We start from the raw sequence: 21,154 nt of genomic DNA, 5'->3' as shown, positions 1-21,154 counted from the left end.
TTTTTTTTTTTTTTTTTGGTTAAAATTATAATTTGTAATTCTGTTGTTTTGGCTCATTACTTCTTTAACACACACAGTTATTGCATGTTTCCAACAATATTTTTGCTCATTGGACATCCAAACTTGGATGAGTGCCTGGACACTAATATAATGTAGATAATAATGATTGCTGAGGGCTTTCATATATCTTTCTCCATCTGTTTTAAGTACTATTTTAAACAGATAGGTTCTATTCATGTATCTTAATTTTCAATGGGCTTTTCTTTTCTAAACATAATCCTAGATCATGCCAGAAAATAAGTGCTCCAAATTAAACTGGAGATTGAGAGAGTTAGGAGTTCCTGTAGAGAAGCTTTGCTTTTCCCAGATACAAAAGAAAAACAACAACATTCACATCTTGCTTCTAGTTTTTCCACTTTATAAGAATTTGAATGATACCAGATTCATGAATAGTATCTGTGAAAATATAGTTAAAGCGTCTATTGTGACCTGTTACCATAAAAAGGCTGAATTAATATTACATGGGCTCTTATACAACTTTACCTTAAGTTCAAATTCTTGTCTTGCAAGGTTTGTTTTTTAGAAAGATTACCTTTTTGTGTGGGTGAGCTGGGTTTTCTTGTGGACTCTTCAAAAGGAAATATTTTTCAAAACTCAAAATTATTCTAATCTTTCCTTATGATTTCATTATTAATGAAGTTTGAATTAGGACTCTGCATGTCTAGCACAGACTTTGCCACCTGAACTGATTATTAGCTGGCAACAGCAGTGAACTGTTGTCTGGAACATGTTACATCTGTGCCAGGTTGTGTCTGTCCAATATGGTATGCAGTGTTGAGGTCATATCTTCTGGATTTTTTTGTTGGGAAACTGGATCCCAGCCTGGATTTGTTTCTGATTTGCTGTATCGTGTACTAAAGCTGCTCTGGAAATTTATGAGATCCTACAGAATGCATCTGAACCCAAACTGGGGCCTCTCTCTTCACGTGTTTATTCTTTTGCAATTTTGTCATAGGCTGCTATGGTTTTCTTAAAAAAGCATAAGCCTAAGAAATATTTCTCTCTTTTTATTTAGCTGTATTTGAGGCATTTCTCTGTCATTTTCTCTGTCTGACAGTTTCCCATTGAACTTGAAGGATGTATACAAAGAAAGATGCTGGTTGAACAGCTGAGTAGAAGAGGATTTGGGGAGGCTTTTATTTAAACAGTGGGAGTCATAAAGCTCTCCTTTCAGCTCTTCCTACTTAAAATTTCTCATCAATAGAGAGAAAACTTGCTCCATCTTGTGAAAATGATTTTGTATATATTTTTAGTAGCATACTTACTTATAAAGACATCACTGAACTTGAGCAGAATTACATGTGTTATTCTAAAACTCTCTGGTATAGTGGTTGTAGATTTCCAAAGGGTTTTGTGCACTTATTTTTATGCTACGGATTTGTTTGAATTATATTTGTCTCACAATTGGTGCTGTGACATTTTGCAAAAATCTGTGCTTTCTGGAGTAACTCTGTAGTGATCATAGTGTGAGGAAGTCTATCTTTGTTTAACCCTAGGCCGATAAAAAGAGGAGACATTTTGCCACCTGAAAAAGGCAGAGAGGTTGCCAAGGAGCTTGGGATACCGTATTATGAAACCAGTGTATTCGACCAATTTGGAATTAAAGATGTGTTTGACAATGCAATTAGAGCTGCCCTGATCTCCAGAAGACATCTGCAGTTCTGGAAATCTCATTTGAAGAAGGTCCAAAAACCTTTGCTTCAGGCTCCATTCCTACCTCCAAAAGCCCCTCCTCCAGTTATCAAAATTCCTGAATGCCCTGTACCAAGCGTGAACGAAGCTGGCTATTTACTGGACAGCCCTCTGTGCGCAGATGTGATGTTTGTTCTCCAGGAGCAGGACTGCATCTTTGCTCACAAAATTTACCTAGCTACCTCCTCTTCAAAGTTTTATGACCTTTTCTTAATGGAATGTGAGGAAAGTTCAAACTTGGATGAAACACAGTGCAATAAAGAAAATACAAGTAAAGATGTTCTGACAAGTCACCTTGAGACAAATTATGACAGTGATGAGATATCCTTGAAATCTGTTGATGTTAAAATTCCTGCACCAGAAAATACTGATTCTTTGAACACGCTCAAACCCGAACCTGGTGAAACAATTTTTGCAGCAAGATCTCTGTCGTCCTGGGGTAAGGGGTTTGTTAGTGTGCATAAGGAAATGCAAGTGAATCCTGTCTCAAATAGGATGTGTCCTGTAACTGTGGTAAAAATGGATTCCTCTGTGCAGGCTGGACCTTTTAAAACTGTTCTGCAGTTTTTGTACACAGGGCAACTGGATGAAAATGAAAAAGATCTCACAAGACTGGCTCAGATTGCTGAGATCTTAGAAGTATTTGATTTGCGAATGATGGTGGAGAATATTATGAATAAAGAAGCCTTCATGAATCAAGAGATTACTAAAGCATTTCATGTCAGAAAAGCTAATCGGATTAAAGAGTGCCTTTGCAAAGGGACGTTCTCTGGTGAGTAAATACACACTTTAACAGGCAAAGTATCAATTCTCTTACTCATGTTACCGTCTCTTCACATACTTCAAAAGCTTACATTGTTCTGAGAGAAGAGATGAGAACAAAGTTAGCGTTACTCGTGGCCAGCTTTGTCAGCTTGGGATTCTGCAGTTTAACTTCTTCAGATCTATACAGAAGCTTTTAAATAAGTGGCTGAATTTTCCCAAGTGTTGAACAGCCAGCATCTCCCTTTTAAGTGAGGCTTTAAGGTTTTATTTTTACTTAACTGTGTAAAACCCTAGGGTTATCTTGGAGGAGAGAGAGGAGTTCTTGCTTAACAGTGTGTAATTGATACATGCATTCTTGAGGCACTTTCGCTTTAGACACAGACTTGCAGCATGCCTGTTTCTTTGTTCCTATGGCAGATGTGACATTTAAATTGGATGATGGAACCATAAATGCCCACAAGCCACTACTGATCTGTAGCTGTGAATGGATGTCTGCAATGTTTGGAGGATCATTTACTGAAAGCTTGAACAGTGAGGTATTTGTCCACTTTTTAATAGTGTTTGGTGGATATTGGGCAATGGAAGCGTCATTCTGTAGCTACTTGAATGGTTACAGTAATCCTTGGAAAGATTCTTTGTATTTTCCATGAAGAAAAGGGATGCTTTTCTTTTTAAGGCATTAAATTACAGCGCCTAGGAGGATGACATATTTTCTGCAAGGCATGAGACTTCCTCAAAATGTGCTTAAAGCCTAAAATCCTGTTTAAAATATTTAATATTGAAAAAATTAATTATGAATGTCTAATTTCTTTTAAATAAGTTTTAAAGATGTGTGAATACGTATTTATTCAAGTAAAAACATTTTGAAGAATACTTGGGGCAGGAGACATTGATATTAAAGGAAAAAATATTTTAAAATTTAGAATGTTAAGCTAGAAATGAGAGCTGGCTTCACAGTACTTTGGCAGAAAGCTAAACTCTAATTCTCTACTGTGTCGTCGTATTCTCTTGAGTAAAACAGCTATAGAGTATAAAAGATCTCAAAGCGTTGAATTAAGATTTTTTTAGTAGAAACTGTATATTTTCAGATGTATTCATGGTCTACTTTTTGAGTTCTAAACACTCCGCTAGCATTTTTTTCCACGTATCTTACTGTACCTAGAATTTGATCTGGGGTTTTGTTGGTTCTTGTTATAATTTTCTTCGTCCATTCTATCATGAAACTCTTACAAAGAGTTCAGGTATTTTGTATTTAATATTCTGGAAGGTTGTGTTCTACTTAGATTTTTCTTGATTTTTCTAATACAGCTGTAAACAATTCCTTGCCTGGAGGCGTGCTGTACAAGTAGTTCATTTAAAAAGAAAACAAAGCAACGTAGTTTGATTGTAGTAAGCAACATTTGGCAATGAAGAATACACATTTATTTTCTACCACCTATTTTTAATGATAAACTTAAGTTTTAGCTCATCTTTCGCATTTAAAATATTTAGCTTCCACTTTGTAAGTTTAAAGAGTTCAGTAATGAATTTGGAAGTTTTTAAGTACATGTAGATATGAATTTAATTTTCTTCTCCAAATGGTTTACAAAAACAAAATTACCTACTTTTTACTTATTACTTTTCTGTACTTGAGGCACAACATTCAATAAATTAATTCATTGAATTTACTGTTCTCTGCATTAACAAAGTATGATAATAATGAATGAGTTTTACAATTAGGTCTTACTTGGAGAACTGAACATTTCCCAGAGCCCCTGATACACATAAGAGTATGCTTTAGCTATAACAAATCTGAGTTTGAATGCCACCCATCCAGCTGACTGAAAAATTTCCAAGCCCCCAGAGTTAATTGCTAGCTACGTGACAATGATTAATTCAGTTCTAGCAAGAATTACGTACTGACTGCTTTCGAGCAGATTAAGTTATGTTTAATTCCTCGCCATATTTTTACTATTCTTTTCTACTCTGCATTTCTATTTTTTTACTAAAAGATTTTCAGAATACCATAGTGCATTCTTCAGTGCCAGCATCTATTGAATTGTGCAGATGTAAATTACAAACTTCTGATTAGAGAGATCAGCTAGCTTGGGCTAGCACAACCAGCACAACCTCAAGACCCACAAGAATCAGTTTTACTGTGAGAGAAAGACCACGTATGCAAACTGCAGTTGAGATGCTACAGTGGTAGGTTACAGTGAAATTTTCTATTTCTCCTTCCTCTTCTTTTAAGGCAGTTCCATGGTGACAAGGATTTAGGGTTGTGCTGGTGAAAAATTAAATAGCATTTGTCTCAGTGTAGAGACTTTTATGGCACAGTAGTTACACTGATGTACGTGTGTGGCAGAAAAGGTTTGCATTTTCTTTGCCTCATTTCTTCAGTTCTCAGTCCTTTCCCAACTGTCATTTACTTGGATAATTTGGCTATTTTGAAACAAACTGAGAAGGTTTGGGGGTTTTTTGTTGGTTGTGGCTTTTTGTTTGTTTTTGTTGTTGTTGTTGTTGTTTTTGTGTGTGTGTATGTATGGTTTGTTTTTTTCTGATTTGGTGATTGCGCCTTTTTTTGCTGGTTGGCTGATTGCTTGCTTTCTTATCCTTTGGTTTCTGTTATTCTCAGATTTCCCAGTATATCCCTTGCTAGTAACAGATAGACTGTATTCCTTAAGAAATCTACTGAGGGAGTTTTGGCATGGGAAGTGCTCAGCTTCTAACAAAGCTGTCCATTTGCAGGCTAGAAAGCATTGTGCAGATTCACTGTTAGATGTGGAGCCAATTCCAGTAAATTGGTAGAATTGTCTGCATTCAACCTGACAAAAGGTCTGACTCTGGAGGTAAACTTGCCAGTTGGCAGCTTATTGAATTTTAATGGCAAATTCCTTTTTTGAAAAATATTTTCCTTATATTTCTAAGATGACTTGAGAAAAAGGGACAGTCCTGCAAAGTGGCAAAAATGATATATGACCCTTATATTAAAAATCCTCAATTATTGGAGTTTTTGGGGTTTTTTTAATGTCTTTTCCAGGTAGTTCTGCCCAACATAAACAAGACTTCCATGCAAGCTGTTTTAGATTACTTGTACACCAAGCAATTATCCTCCACTCAAGATCTGGACATACTTGAGTTAATCGCATTGGCAAATAGGTTTTGCCTTCCTCACCTGGTTGCTCTAGCAGGTAAGGACCTGTGACCACGTCCAATGCAGTGTCTTCTGCAACAGTTTAAACATGTCTTAATGATTTTAGAATGCACACGATTTTTTCACATCAAAGAAGATATTCTTTTTCCATGAAAGGAAAATTATAGTACAACTTCATGTTTTCTCTTATGAAAATGTACTTGTCTTCCTCTTGCCTTTTGTAGCTTTGTGCAAAATCAGCTCGTTGAAGCATTTTGTGCTTTAAAAATGGGAAGAGTAAACCTTCTCTTTAGCCTTGATGCAATGTCTATGGTTTATAGTATCCATTCTGTAGTTAATAATTTACCTGAAAATAGGATGGACCCTGAACTTTTTGTTATGTAATAGATGAAGTGCTCCATTATAAATTTCTGTTCAAAGAGGGTAACACTTTGTTCATGAGTTTTTTAGAAATACTATATCTCTTTTCACTGCCCAGGTGGGAGTTGGATATTTTGGTATACACACGGGTATTCAACCTTCATTTCACTATGAAACTCATCTACCATATATTTAGAGAAAAATGACAGAATAGGTTACTATTCTGGTTTTAAAATAAAGTCCATTCATACCCCAAACCACTGGGATATGTTTTTCTTTGTGTGTAACTTGACATTATTATGAAGACATGGCCAAGGCCAAAACTGTCAGAGATGCTTGAAGCAAAGGTTACATGAGTTAATAGGAAAAAAAATTTTGCAAATTCTAACCACGTACCAAATCCTAGCTCTCTTGCAGTTGTGCATCAGGAATGCATGCCTTGTCTACATTGGTTGTGACAGAACAAGTCTTTATTGCCTGATAATTCTTACAAGTAGTTGAAGCATAAGCATATATTTACTATTAAGAATATTTTGTTCTATTTAATTCTTGTTGAAATAATTTTGAGCCCAAAGGCTCTTGCCAGCAGCTTAATCCACGAGAGCCAAATCAGCTCACATCCCAGTAAACACTCCAGCCTCTAAAATGTTTATGCTTCTAGGAAAGGGTTAAGGAGAATCTCCTGAGGTAACTTTTGAAGGTGAGCCCACATTTAGACCCGCAGAAGCAACTAATCTGAGAGGGCCTGAAGTGAATTTTTCTTTATTAGTGCTGTCAGTTTGCTGTTGCCAAAAACTAGGCTATTGTTTGTACTACCCAAAAAAGACAGCTGATGTATTTTTCTAATTTATATTGAAGTTTGCACCTATCCATTCTGCCAGAAGGAGACAGGTGGCTGCTGAATTTTATACTTCTATGAGTGATTAATAGTTGCAGGCTCATTTTCTGTAAGAAAGAGATAACAATTATATGTGAAAACAGAAATGAATTATTTCAGTTGAGGCGAAGAGGCAAATACTGGTATGGACTGTCCTTTACTGTAGCAATAGAGTTCATACCAGCGATGCAGAATCTTCAGCCATAACTGTGAAGGCCAGAATTTGACTTTGCTCAGATGTGAAGTTGCTCAGGCTACCTAAGTGAATATGCCACTTACACAATGCTAGAGCTAACACTGGAAGGAGGCAGAATGTGGCTTCTTGAATCTTTGTTACTGCTGGATGATCTGACCTTGAGACTGTTTCCCATGTGAGTAATGGGTTTTCTCCTGTAACAGAGCAGCATGCAGTACAAGAGCTGACCAAAGCCTCCATGAGTGGCATTGCAATAGATGGAGATGTACTGTCCTGTTTAGAATTGGCTCAGGTTAGTGCACACTGTTCTTTAAAGATATTCTTGCCAACTGTAGCACTTGTTTTAGCTCTCTTTGTTCTGACTATTACACTTAAGAAACTCAAAGTCCTTAGTTCTGAGAGCAACTGACAATAAAACTGAGTCTTATTTTCTATTGTAAAGAAGGTTTTTACGTTAGTTCACAGATGAAATATCTATGAAAGTAAACTGGAGGTAGTTTTGTTTCAAATACAAGTTTTATTTTTTCTTGATCATTGAGCTTCCAAGCTCTTTATTTTCATGGCTATGTTGTAATGTAATGGAGCAGTTTAGCAATGGTAACTGGTAGTTGGGTTCCTCTCTGTTTAGTTCCAGTAGATATTTAGATCTGTAGTGTAGCAGCAAAAGTTTTTATATTTTTAAACTTAATGCCTAGACTAGCTACTCAGAGCCAGTCTTCTGATAGTTCAGAGCATGTACAAATATTACTTCTTCTTGTTCAGACATATTTCAATGTTTGCTGAGTCCCAGAAACCAAGACTGAACCCTTTTCAAGAAAAAGGCAGCTTACTTCACTTAATTTTATGAAGGGTGTTTTTTGTTTCCTTGCTTGAAGACAGAATTAGGAAGTTTAACTGCTGTTAGGATATCCTCACTGCCCTGTGTGTGCAACTGCAATGTGTTTATAACCTGAGGTCATGGTAGACAATTGAAACACATGCAGTGAAGGTTGATTTGCATCCTAGCTGTTTCTTCCTTATGACTGTAGGAAGCTTTTACTAGGTGTTGTATTGAGCTTTCATTAATGCTTGAATTCTGTCAGTGAAGCTAGGCTTACAGAAAGTTACTTCAGAGCAGGCTTTGTAATAACTCATTGGTACAAACATAATGGAAAAGTCAGGTCCAGCATGCCTGAGGTTCAAGGGAACTAAATGCAATTTGAGAGATGCTGTGCATACTAAACAACTATTTATAAGCCTTTTGGGCCACCATTTGCTCCAGCAGAGAATTCTGACAAGGGCTAGAACATCTAGAGGGGAATTCAGCCTCAAAAGCTTCCCTGTGCTCTTGTGAGAGTGCTGCCAGGTACAACTCACTGGGGAATCACACTAGCTTTGGTTCTTAGTTGGGACTGCAGAATGAACAATAACCTCAGCAAACTGAATAAGCTTCTTGTTTTTCTTTACAGTTTCACAACGCTAACCAGCTGGCAGCTTGGTGCTTGCACTACATCTGCACCAATTACAACAGTGTTTGCTCCAAATTCCGCAAGGAGATCAAAGCTAAATCTTCAGGTATGGGCAGCAACACTTCTCCATTTTCATGAGGCCACTCCTTCTTTCTCTTCTTCTGATCCAGTCAACACAAAGATAGTTCAGGTGTGAAACTGAACATCTGCACAATTACATGTAGCATTTTTACATTCTACATTAATTTTTACATTAATTTCTAAAGAAGGGTCATAGTCATTAGCCTGATTCCTAGGCAAACATGATGTTCTTTGCCTATTTCAGAGATGCTAAAAGAAAAAGCTATTTACAGGCGTCACAATTAAAGACAGGCTCTATAAAGGTCTTGCATTTTTACACTTTGGTGGTCTGAGAATTCTCACATGTGGCTGCTTTCAAATTCTTTTCACACTGTAAGTAATGCACATCAGGAAACTAGGGGAATTTCTGATAAGCTAGCTAACACAGAGACTGGATAAATGCTTAGTTGTGTAGCTTTCTGCAAACAAGGCATTTCTGGGATCTGTGTGATTTACTGGCTGGTTTGTGCTTTGTTTCTTTTTAATCAGATAATCAAGAATATTTTGAGAGGCATCGCTGGCCACCTGTGTGGTATTTAAAAGAAGAAGATCACTACCAACGGGTTAAGAAAGAAAGAGAAAAGGAAGATTTTGCACTGAATAAACACCATTCAAGGCGGAAGTGGTGCTTCTGGAATTCCTCTGCTGTAGTTGCCTGAACAGAACACATAACTGGAAATTCATAGCCAGTGTCAGAAGTTAGTCTTATTGTTAGAAATAAGATGCAGTACGAGTTTTCAGGAAACTTTGTTCCACATCTGTGCATTTATTACTGCTAGGGTCAAAAGCACAAGCCCACCGAAAGTGAGCCTGGAGCAGCTCCTCAAAGTCATATGTATATTTTTGGCTAATAAGAAGACAAATGTCTACCCTTATTACCTTTCTTTTTATATAAAAAATAATAATAGAGCATTAATGTTTCAGTCTCCAATTGGGAAATATTTTTATACTGTCTAGTATACTGCCTAGTATTTTGTTCAGATAAAATTGTGGATTATCATTTTATTTTACAGACCACAAAACCATGTAGCAGCTTTGTATTAGATTTTAACTATTTTTACTATACGAGTACAGTGAAATAGACAATCCTCAGTCATCAGAAACAGCTTTTAGAGTATCTCATAAAAAGTCATCTTAGGAAAAAAAAAAATCAAGATGCCTAGTATAAATGTTGGTTTTGTTATTTTTTTAAAACTAAGTACTGTGCATTTGGTAATATAATTAGATGGGTATTTCTCCTTTCTATAGTAAAAAGTTAGAATGAGATCCAATAACTGCAAGATACGGAGTGCTTGATCTTTGCTCAGCTGAATAATAGGCAATATAATTACCTGTTCAACTGCAGGCAAATGTATTTCTAATATTTGCCCTGTAAGTGCAAATAATTATGACTACGTGAGCCATGTGAAATGTAGTGATTCTAAGCATTCAGAGGTTTTAAGTGTCTAGATCAAAGAGGATATTTCTAAAACCATTTAGAAGGGCTTATTAATTTATATCTTTATAAGTATGGATCTGAATAGAGAAAGCAGTTATACTGCTTGCATTTGAAGTACTGCACAGCAGCTACCTTGTTCATTGTGATCTTAACCATGCAGCCATTCCTCATGCCGAATTCCATTTTACTTCAGTGCAAGCAAATGAAAGGGCTGCAAAAACAACTAAGTTATCTACTATTATAACCTTTTGTAAGTGAAGAATGATCTTCACACACTATCACTTCAATTTAATCGAAATTGTTTTGTAGCTTTTTCCCTGGTAGAACTCAAAGTGTTAGGGTTTGAGTAGGTCACGTATTTCCTCTGGAAATATTCTCAGAAAGCTGGGGGCAAAATGAAGGCAGAAAGGAAGGAATTCCTCAAAAACAACGTGAGAAAAAAAGAAAAGGCCTCCAGTGTTTTCAGATACGCTGTGTGTTTATGACTTTTTATCAACCATTGCTCTAAAGCTGCGGTGTTATACTAGATTATATAAGAATGAAGCATTTTTAAAAGACCAAAAGTAAAATATATAGATTGTAGAACATACATGTGCAACTCTGCACAGTGTCTCAGGCACAATTCTGTAACTAAGTTAGGTATTGTATATTAGGTTTGTTAATATTTTTTGTGCTGGTGTCTCAGCATACCAATGTGAAAAGCTGTTTATGTTTTTATTTTCTGTATTCACAGGTAAGGCAGTGCAGTCACGCCCCCATGCTGTAGGTCAGGACAGGCTTTGGACCGAAAGCCATATACACCTCTACTTATTTAGGTTCCAGTTGGAATAATTCTGGGCACATGCTACCGCAGGGTGGTAGAAGCTGCCTAGCAGGGAAAGAGATGCTGCTCTACAGACTTTTATAAGGCAAGCAAGCAACAGATTCCTATCCCTATAAAAGATTCATCACCATACGGTGATAAAGAAGGGCTATAAATGATAGTTGCAAACACTGTCTCCTTAATTCTTGGTCGGTGATGATGGAAATTACGGAGAAGAAAGAATGAGAAAAGATGTGTGAAGGCAAAGATGAGATAAGTATCTGTTGTCATAAAACATTAGCCATTTTGAGTAAGTATTACTACTAGGTTTTACACAACCAAAGCTACTGTATGATTGTAATCTTGCCAAACTAATGGATATATAAGTGAACCTGAGGTATATGCAATAAAATCCAGTTGTGCTAGTTATCAGCTACTATAACCAAGTGGCTGGTTCATTTGGTTAATGCTGTCTATGGCCTTTAATCTTGGTGGTTACTTTGTGTTTTTTATTTTGCAAAGAAGTCAATAAAACTGTTTAGTTACAAATGGTCTCTCAGCTTTTTTTAAGAAGCTTTCTAAATTCCTGAAAAGTCTGCCATGCTTTTTGGAGCTACTTGTAAGCATTTGGCTTCGGTATCATTCAGTGGTATTTGCTGGGCTGGTATTTGCATGACATATTCAGATTTATGGTTGGGAATGTGACAGGGTAGTTCTCTAGTGTTTGTATGTGTTAGGAATGCAGGAAGGTTGGCAGGAAGGTTGGTACTTGTCATTTACTGTTCAACAGGATAACAAAAAACCTCCTGCCACTTTTCCGTGTAGTTTCTACTGTTTAATTACCATGATATTACCCAAGGGATATGAAACTAATTAGTTAAGACAGACATGGGGGAAAAAATTGCAGGTAAACAGCAGGAAATCCATAAGGTTTTCAGTATGCTTTAAGTTTCCTGCTTTCTCACTACTGAGGTTGTCAGCTGTTGTACAGAATCCCTAATTACCTGTTAGTGGCCTCTCAGCAACTCTGTCCCCAACTACAGAAATTAAGATTGATACTAGTTAGAAAGATGTTGCTTTTCTAGAAGACTGTGGTAAGACGCAATGAAAAGTACAGTATTTATGATTTTTCTTAAAGCTTTTAGGCAATACAAAGGACATTGAAAAGTAAATGCATTCAGCACACAAGGTACATTTTTTCTAAAGCGCTAATTTATTAGATTGTTAATGTCAGCAATTTGATACTTCTGGAAGGAATTTTTTATTCTTTTGAATTTACCATTAGAAAAGGTAATGATCTCAACACAAAAAGCAGTGACAAAAAATATGAAAATGCTTCTGATTAAACCAGTAGCATGGAAGCATCAAATCAGAATTGTTGCTTTTCAGGTCTGTTTTGTCAGTTTTGTACACACACACACACACACATTTTAAAAGTATAGGTGAAAATACATATATATAGACATTTAGAGAAAGCTGCATAGTTTCTGTTTCTGGGGAGACTCAGCTTATTTCTTAGAAACAGCATTCTTCTGTTTGTTTTTCTAAGACAGCAAGAACTTCTGCAAGCAAGTAAGGTCTGGCCTAGAGTACTTGAATCACAACAAGAGCCAGTGTTTGCAGCTTCCTACCTGCATACAGCACACCAGGAGCCAGAAATAAGACATTCTGTGAGTAATTAAAGATTGACTATACTTCAGCTGCAACACACTAATTTCATTTTCTGAAGATGTAGCTGTCCTTGTCCTTCATTCAGATAAGGTCTCAAGGTGTGCAAAGGAAAGCACTGAATACATGGATACATTAAAAAGGATTACCTCATAGAAGAGATGAGCCTGAACATAATTTCTGAGCATTGAAAGCATGATAGTGTTGCCAGAGGAATTAAGAAACAAGCAGCACTGTATTTTATTGGCCTAATTCTACATCAACTTATCTATAGTTATCCACCAAGTACAGAGCAATTTATACCTTGAAGTGTTTGATTTGTAAAATGTAGGGCTTTCCCCTTGTTCCCATAACAATCACTCAGAGTCTGTCTAAAGGCATCTTGGTAATCCTGCTCTGAGGGCCAAGTCTTCCATCTTCTATACTAAATAGGACTAATTTTGTATCTGAACTCCAGGGAAGGGTGAAATATTTCAGTTCTTCCACACTGAGAAGGATTGCAGTTCAGTAGAGAGATTTGCTGACCTTGTCAGATTAAGCCACAGTTCTTGTCTATATTGTCCTTTTTTTTAAAAAAAAAAAAACAAAACCTCAGATCAGTCTTTTGTCATCAGATAAGCTGGCATTTATTTGTTCTTATTTGGAGTCCAAGGCACGTACTATGCAGAGATGCCTTAAGGTGGCTTCTTGCCACTCCTGAATCCCCTTAGGTTTTTTGGTCTATTAAAATGATGTAACAGTATTTGCATGAGTCTATTTCTCCTGCAGGCAAAATTCCTGTTGAAATCAATGAGCTATCCTAAAAGCACACTTCAGGCTCTGAATTGCCACCTAATGAATTTACACATTATCACCTGTCTTTGTTCAAAATCTGCTAACTGAAATTTGCTCTGTGTACTGCATGCAGGATGAAAGCGTGTTAGCAGCAATAATCCCCATCCTGCAGGCTCTGCAACAGGATAACTCATTGTCAGCTAGCATATACCTTTGCCTTCAGGTAAAAGAATATAACCCGTGTCAAGATTTGATTTGCATTAGCACCCAGAGTAGTGAGACTACTGTATATCTTTTTATACAGGGAAACTAAATCCCTCCCTGCTGCTTACATGAAAATCTTGAGCTTTCGGTAGAAATGTGAGAAGTTTTTGGATCAAGGCTGCAGAAGCCTATGAAGAAAACTTGAACATGAGATGCACAAGTAACATTAACATATCTGAACTCTGAAGAGTGTCCAATGAGAAGATTAAGATGCGATTCAGAGAGAGCAGTTAACACAGAACAAAGTTGTTATGGTTCTTTTATAATTGTTTGGTCTTACTATCTCATTTGCAAGCAGACACAGTCACTGTAACATCCTGCTGGGCTGTTTTATAGTTAGAGATGTGCCCAGTTACAGCTCCTGTGTGTCCTATACACACATTACAGTGAAAACATTATTTTATATTGCTGATTCATCTCAAATCCTTTCTCATACTGCACTGAAACCCCAGTCCGTCCTTTGGCCTTAGAAGGAGCCCAGTACCACCTGGATATCTATTTTTGTCTTCTGAAAGAGCATTCCAGAACAGCAAGTCCTTATCCTAATATACAAAGGATCTCCAGTGGGTCTCTGTTATCAGGACGGCACACAGCAAAGTTCTGTGACCACCAGGGAGTGGCCTTTTCACAGATTTCAATGTTGAAAAGTTCATCAGCTTCTGAAAAGCACAAAGTCAGAGGGTGAGTCACAGAAACACAGGCAACAGCAATGTGACAGCTTTTCAGGTACCATATAAGAATTCTATACTGGGAAGGGGGAGATTCCCTGTAGATACCAACACTGACTTTCAGCTTTAGGAAAGCAGTCTTCACCATTAGATAATTAGTGATCTGGGTGCCATCCCTTCTGTATTCTACAGGCTGAGTAGCTGCATTAGTGGAGTGTCTCTTCCCAGCTCCCATTCTGGCTTCACTGAAGTTTAGATAAGCAGCCAGTTGATGACACCTCACTGCAGTAGGTGGTGTTGTTCTGAGCTTGCTGTATGGCTCTGGGAAAGCATTCTGCAGCACTACAGGGAGTAAGCATGTCACGTAACTGTAAAAGGTGGTTGCAACTTCTGCAGCAAGTGCCTATAGGTGCAGCATTTGATGACCTTGCTGTTCTTATCTAGCTCCATGGCTTTTCCTTTTCTCTAGGAATAAGTACCAAGGAGACATTCCTCCCCTTCCCGGTCCCCTAAATAGAGGTTAGACTAACTCCAGAGAGATGACCTGTGAGTTAGAGCTACATTCTTCCCTCAGGCTTCAGAGATTTGTTCTCTCAAACTTTGGTACGCAGACGCCAAGCAGAAATCCAATATTTATTGATTCTAATAAATACATGGACACTATGCTTGACTGAGCAATTCCCCAAGTCAAACAAATGCTGGGAGTTTTCAGAAGAGGCATTGCTAACCAATCACACTATTCCTTCTCTAGGTTTCAGAGGCAATGCAAGGGATACACAGATCCTTGGTCTGACCTAGCACTGCTATTTTCTGTGCTCTAAAAAATGATGGAATGAGGGATTCAAGCTTCAGAGGGATCTTTTCCCATCTATTTGCACGGTCATTTTGCAGTAAGCTATCAAAAAGGGATGTTTCCCTGTCCTTTTTTTTTTTTTTTAAAAACAGTAACATCTTTAACTGTGCAAGCTAGATTTCTTGAAGCTCTACTACTGACAGCAGTCCTTGTAACACTGAGTGCCAATAATAAATCCAAGTGGCACTGAGGGCAGCACACATGGGGGAAAAAACAAACTTCACTCACCTGCACTTTTTGAAGGTTAACATGCAGCCTTTACTACCATCTGTGCTGAATATTCCCATGTTGTTCGTTTACAACACCCTGGCAGACTAGCCTTCTCTCTTACCAGTCACAGGAGTCCATTGTTCTGTAGCACACTTCTCACCTTATGGCTGTTTATCCAAATTTACCATGTTTGCTCTTTACTTCACAGCAGCAGATTTGGAACAAGTGTTTTTTGTTTTTTTTTCCCAGGACAAGCAATACCTACCTCTGATCTCTCTCCTCTAGGTGCACAGTTAATCATAATCAATTCAGTTCTTGAATGGTCATCAGATATAAGCTAAGTGCTCCCTTTCCACTGCTTCATCTACTGCTATTTCCTTTCAGGAACCCAGCAGTCTAAGATACCTTCTCTTTGAATTCCCTTTTAGCTTTAACTGTAATATTCAGGAAATAAAATAAAGCCACATTTTTCCCTCGTCCATTCACAGCTATTTTGTCACCTTCTGATTTAACAGAATTTGAGTGAATGCTTATCAAGTCAAAAAACATTTGATTTGGGCACTTGAAATTTAATGAATATGCCTTTTTTTTTTTAATATACAGACTACATTTGGACATAGAGAAGGCGGACTGGCAAAAAAATCACTATTTTTGCGTTGAATTGTCTGCACATTTGCAAGGAGTAGCACACACTAGGAAGCCAGAGGGCTCCTCAGGAAGAGGTATAGGGCTAAGAAGGCAGTCATCTCTATTACAGTAATGGCAGCATTCAGCCTGAGGTGGAAAAAAAAATATTGGCTAAGCCCAAACTCACAAAGGGTGGAAAGGCTATCAGGGAATCACCGAGCACTTGTCTGCTGTGGCTGTTCCTGTGACCTACCCTAGCGAGGCTTCCATTTCCATGTGGAAATACTTGTCTGCTACTTCCTGCCCTGTGTGATGGACAGACTGTATGAACAGTCTGGTCTTTTACCTGGTGTCAGTTCAGGAGCTCATCACTTACCTGCTGATGGCAAGCATGGGTTTAGCCTGTGAAGGGGAAAAAGAGAAAGCAGAGGGATTGTGTGTCTGTTTATGGAAGATGGTTAAGTTCTCACAGTGTTCTGTGCAAAGAGTAAGTTTATTACCAAATCCATAAAGCTACAGATGGAAAGACTGCAAAATGGAAGCCCCTTTGAGCACAGCAGTCAGAACCAGGTGTCATCTCCCAGGATGAAGATAGACTAGTCCTGCCCTGTACGTGTAATGAATGATGAAACCTGCCCTCACAGTCTCCAGCAAATGCCAGTCATTGTTTTGTGTGATGCTAAATAATGGTAAAGCATAGTATGAATAAGATGCCTGTCAGGGATTTTAAGCAAGCACTTAAGCAATATGTTAGATTAAGTGTTGTGACCCTCAGAATCAACTGTGCTGCACTGCTCTTTGGGTGGCTCCTTTGCCCTGTGGAAATGAATCTAATTCCATTTCTGTACAGTAGCATGTTAGAAGGCAACAATGAACAGTAGTAGCAGGGAGATGTGTCTTGAGGTGTAGTGCTTACTCTGGTGAACAGGCTGGTGGCTGCATCCTGCTACCACTTCTGCCCACCCTCTTTGTTTTGCTTTGCTCATTCTTTTCACACACAAGGCTGACAAAGCTCTGACTTTTATTGCAATATACATTTCTTCTACTGAACAGAGAGTAATTTTTCATTATTATATAAGCTTTTTCAATTTTCTTAAGGCCTTTTACCACTCTACCAGTGTGGCATAATTTATTTTGTTGAATGGGTTACACACATTAAAGTGTGCAAAGCTGTATTTATATGTCTCTGATGAGTTCTTTGTCAGCTAGTTGATCAGCATTTTCATAGCTTTTGCAGTGCAATTTTTCACCTAAAAATGAGACTTTGAACCTGCTGACTTCTGCCACCACGTTCCAATTGTCAGTTCCACATAAATGACAGAGGGCCTGGCATCCTCCCTGGAGTGGGAGCTTCTCAATACTGTCCAGAGTAGCTGAAAGCCCTTAGAACAGCAAGCTACAACTATCCCTCAGAGCTTCAGTTAGTTTTCTGGCCTTACATCCTTAGTTTAAGTTACATCTCTTTACTTACATATAAGATCTATATTTAAAGATTTTTTTTTTTATTTTTTATTTTTTTTATAGTTTTTTTAAAAGAGTCAGTCTAGGCTCTGTTTACAGTTGCCTTTAAGAATTATTCCTTCCCACCTTCCCCCTCCCCATAAATCCTCCTCCCTCTTTTAGCTTAAGCTTTTCTTAAGCTATGTAGCAAAGCTTAGGTATTGTATGTGATTAAAGATGACTGAGGGTACACTCACAAAGTAAAGGGAAAACTTAGTACAAAACAAGTACTACCATCACTGCTGAGAGCTCACACAGAGATTCAGGTAGGACGAAGCGAGTTACAGTCAGAGATGCCAGACTAGGCCAGCCCTTACTTCCCTGTGGCAAAGAAGGAGCAACTCTTCCTAGATAATTTGATAGCAGATTGCAGTCACGCACAGAACACTGCTTCATCCATCATAAACGCCCTTTGGGAAGTACCCAGGTTCAGCTGAGAATGATACTCATGCAGAGGTGTAGTGCCAGTTTTTAATTGAAGACACAAGCCTTAGGGAGAACATTTGCGTAAACATTATCTGTCAGTACTAAGCTGGTTATCAAGAAAACCACTGTTTTTCCTAAAAATAGACTGAGGATATAAAGTTCAGGGACAACAGAGCCTTTCATCCTTGCCCTGTGTTAGTAGCTTGCTGTGAGTGCAAACTGAGCCCTTGAAAACATGATATGTACTTCAATGTCTTTGTGACTAGGGGGAGGAAAAAGGAAAATATAATATTTAAACCAAGGCTGAACAGAAGGTGGTAGGTGAGGCTTGTGCTTAGATGCACAACTGCCACCTCTAGTCTGTTCACCCACATTTGCTTTAGCTGAGGAGGATGCTTGCAAGCCTCACTCATGCACACAGCTCTTCTTGCACACCACCCTCTGACCTCCAGCTGCAGGAAAGCACTGGAGCAGCTCGTTAAGCACTATCACAGGTGAGCTGCTAGGACAACCTTCATACTCATTGCATTTAGATGCAAGCCAATCACACAAATGGCTTATTTTTGGCTTTGCTTTCTCCTGAGCACTACATATTAAAGCCTACCTCACATCAATTCTACCTTTGCGTAACTAGCTACTGCATAGCTTTGCAAGGAATTACAGGGGCTTCCACATTTCCTGATAAATTAGATTCATTTCTATATTTTGGGGTTCTTCACCTGCCTGTGGAGAGTTTTAAAGGTTGCCAGAAAGAGGAGACAGGAAAAGTGTCAAATAAGACAAAAATCACAACATCAAAAGAAGTAAAATAAAAGCTGAATATATCATTGAAAGTCTGATTCAAGCAATATGAGTGGCTAATCTGCAGTATTCCTGTAGTATGACATAGTGCTCTTAAAGCATCTTATTGAGATGAATCACTTTAGTACTACGACACCTTTGTGAAATAAGCAGAAGCGTAAAGGGAAAATGCAATAAATAAACGTACTCTGCAGAAGCTAATTGAAAGAATGTAGGTCGCTTCAAGTGTAATGCCTATTTAGCTCCATGAAAACTACAACAGATACAAAGAGCACTTTTCAGTAGAGCAAGTTCTCAGCTACAAAACATGATTTCTCAATATAGTCCCTGCATTAGCTATGCATTTTTACCAGCAATGACCAACAGCCTGCATACCACACTCCTAAGAGTTTGCACCAGCAGAAATAACCTTCTGTCACTGTTGCCACTGCTGAAACACTCCACCCTCTGCCTCACTTTGCTCACACCAACTGCTTCATTTCCAAAAAGTGTTTAGCGAGTATTGAATGTCAGTGGGTTCCATTTTTTTTTTCCTATGTGGGCTAATTCAATCCCACCCCTTTGCTTCATCCTCATTTCTGTATCAGACACATTCTGTCATACTGCCCCTCTACTGCCACTTGTCACAAGGCAACAAAATATAACAGAATATTGGTGAGAAGATTTGTCTTTACTGCCATACCACCAACACCCACCTCCGATGACACGGGCCAACATAACAAAATAGGAGGCATTACTTTCAGATCAACTACCATCTATCAACTGCACAGAGAACCCCACACCTACTTATCTTCAGCTGTTGCACAATGCTGCAGCAACAATACCTTCTATATCTTCAAGCAAGGCATTTTTTCCAGCTATTAATTCCAATGATTTGTCCCCTATAGCAACCTATTCTTGTAGTTACTGGATGTTTTACTACTCATTCCTTATTTAAACACCTCTTTCTCTTGCACAGTAATATAGTATAGCATCAGGGAAAAGAGACTGAAATCTAGAAATAACAGAAGCTTACAATTATTTCCTTAAAAGAGGCATCCTGCAGTGTCGTAAACTTACACGAGGCCAACCCCAACAAAGCCAGGAGAAGATTTCTAGCAGACCACAACCTTGAATGCCAAAACAGAACAAATGAAACTGTAAGGAATCCCTAGTTCCATCTGTAAGCAAACATACAGGCTAAGCAAACACCTCACCTAAATTGCTACTAGTATGTAAACATTACCTCCTTGTCCAGCAGTGGAAATTCCCCTGCAAAGTAAGAAGGGGATTTTCCATATAGCCCTCATAAGAGCTCTCTCATTTCTTTTTTTTTTAAACTGAATACTTCTTACACAACAGAACAAAAATATCAATTTAAACCAGGCAAGCATAATACCCATTACCTTTTACTTCTTTTAACCCCCTCCAGCTTTGAAGCAGTCAACACAGCTGCTGCTACTTCAGCTTTTATTTCCTGCTGTCCCCCAGAAACCTTTGCAGCATTCCCTATCTCTCCTCCACCAGCCTTTATTTCAGTGGGTTTTAACCTACTGAGAAAGTGAATTTATTTCAGGTGTAGCATTGCTTTTTAATTACATCTTTATCTACTGAAATTGTGCTGTGCTAAATGTATTAGTGTTTTCTTGCTTTTGTTCTACCACATAAAACAGATATTTCTTTAGAAAACTTAAATTAAAAATATTTTAAGCTTATTTCTTAGTGGAGGCCCATTCACAAACTTTGTCATCCTTCTGTAATCTGTTATCTGCTGTAGCACTGTATAAAATTTGAGGATTGGATCGCTAAGAGGATAATGAACTGGTTCTTAAGGAAAAAAAGGTATAATTGTTTTGCTGACCAGAAAAAATAATTCTGTTTAATCCTTTTCTGTGTGCTTCCGCCTCTCCTTCAATCTCTAACTGAAGTTTTCCTGAATTTAGTCAAGCATAACCTTTTTTTTTTCTTGGTTCTATTAGCTGGCAAGGTATGCGGAAAAGGTATTTCAGTTTTGTTGGGTTTTGTACAACACAAAAATGAAAACATCCCTTAATAATTGTACTGTGACCTATCCTACAGGTGACAGGTTCATGAATTCCTTGGGGAATTAGTCTTTTAATTATCTGTCACACACACTCCGTTTGTGAAAAGTATGAGGAATATACATCTTCGTAAGGGATGTATGCATGTGACTAAATATATGGAGGAGACACTAGGGACATCCACGTGTTGCTCTGGAGCAGTATGTTTCCCTCAGCATTATGAAGGTCTTAGGGATGCACGGACAATGTGGCATCTGGCCTGGGCAAACACCCTTCATGCCATAGCTTTACTTGTCTCCAGCTGTGAGCGTAGTTGGGAATGCGCAGAAGAGATCCGTATGGATTTGTCTGGAGAGCAGCTCCTCTGCCCCCCACTAATGCCAAACGCAAGTCTCAGGCAGTGGCATGGAGAGGTTGGTTCAGGAACCTCAGAACATGAGCTCTGGGAGGG

General features: G+C 38.2%; 1 protein-coding gene and 1 long non-coding RNA gene across 2 annotated transcripts in view; one reads left to right on the top strand and one right to left on the bottom strand.

Annotated features, from left to right (window-relative positions):
- The window catches only part of RHOBTB1 (Rho related BTB domain containing 1), a 12,583-nt gene extending 1,143 nt beyond the window's left edge, over positions 1-11,440 (top strand). The window contains exons 2-7 of the mRNA XM_019617934.1: positions 1,532-2,524; positions 2,935-3,053; positions 5,537-5,687; positions 7,287-7,375; positions 8,532-8,637; positions 9,141-11,440. Coding sequence (XP_019473479.1) covers positions 1,532-2,524; positions 2,935-3,053; positions 5,537-5,687; positions 7,287-7,375; positions 8,532-8,637; positions 9,141-9,310 — 1,628 coding nt within the window. The 3' untranslated portion in view covers positions 9,311-11,440. The remainder of the gene's footprint in view (positions 1-1,531; positions 2,525-2,934; positions 3,054-5,536; positions 5,688-7,286; positions 7,376-8,531; positions 8,638-9,140) is intronic.
- Positions 11,441-13,839: 2,399 nt separating this feature from the next.
- On the bottom strand, positions 13,840-21,077 carry LOC116216877. The gene is made up of 3 exons (XR_004160473.1): positions 20,068-21,077; positions 16,332-16,357; positions 13,840-14,256 (listed from the first exon to the last, which is right to left on the bottom strand). It is a non-coding gene; the product is annotated as an uncharacterized LOC116216877 (long non-coding RNA).
- Positions 21,078-21,154: the final 77 nt, after the last annotated feature.

The sequence above is a fragment of the Meleagris gallopavo genome, chromosome 8, assembly GCF_000146605.3.
Source record: "Meleagris gallopavo isolate NT-WF06-2002-E0010 breed Aviagen turkey brand Nicholas breeding stock chromosome 8, Turkey_5.1, whole genome shotgun sequence".
Classification (NCBI taxonomy): domain Eukaryota; kingdom Metazoa; phylum Chordata; class Aves; order Galliformes; family Phasianidae; genus Meleagris; species Meleagris gallopavo.
The sequence above is the reverse complement of the archived record's forward strand: the minus strand, read 5'-3'. Positions and strand labels throughout refer to the sequence as shown.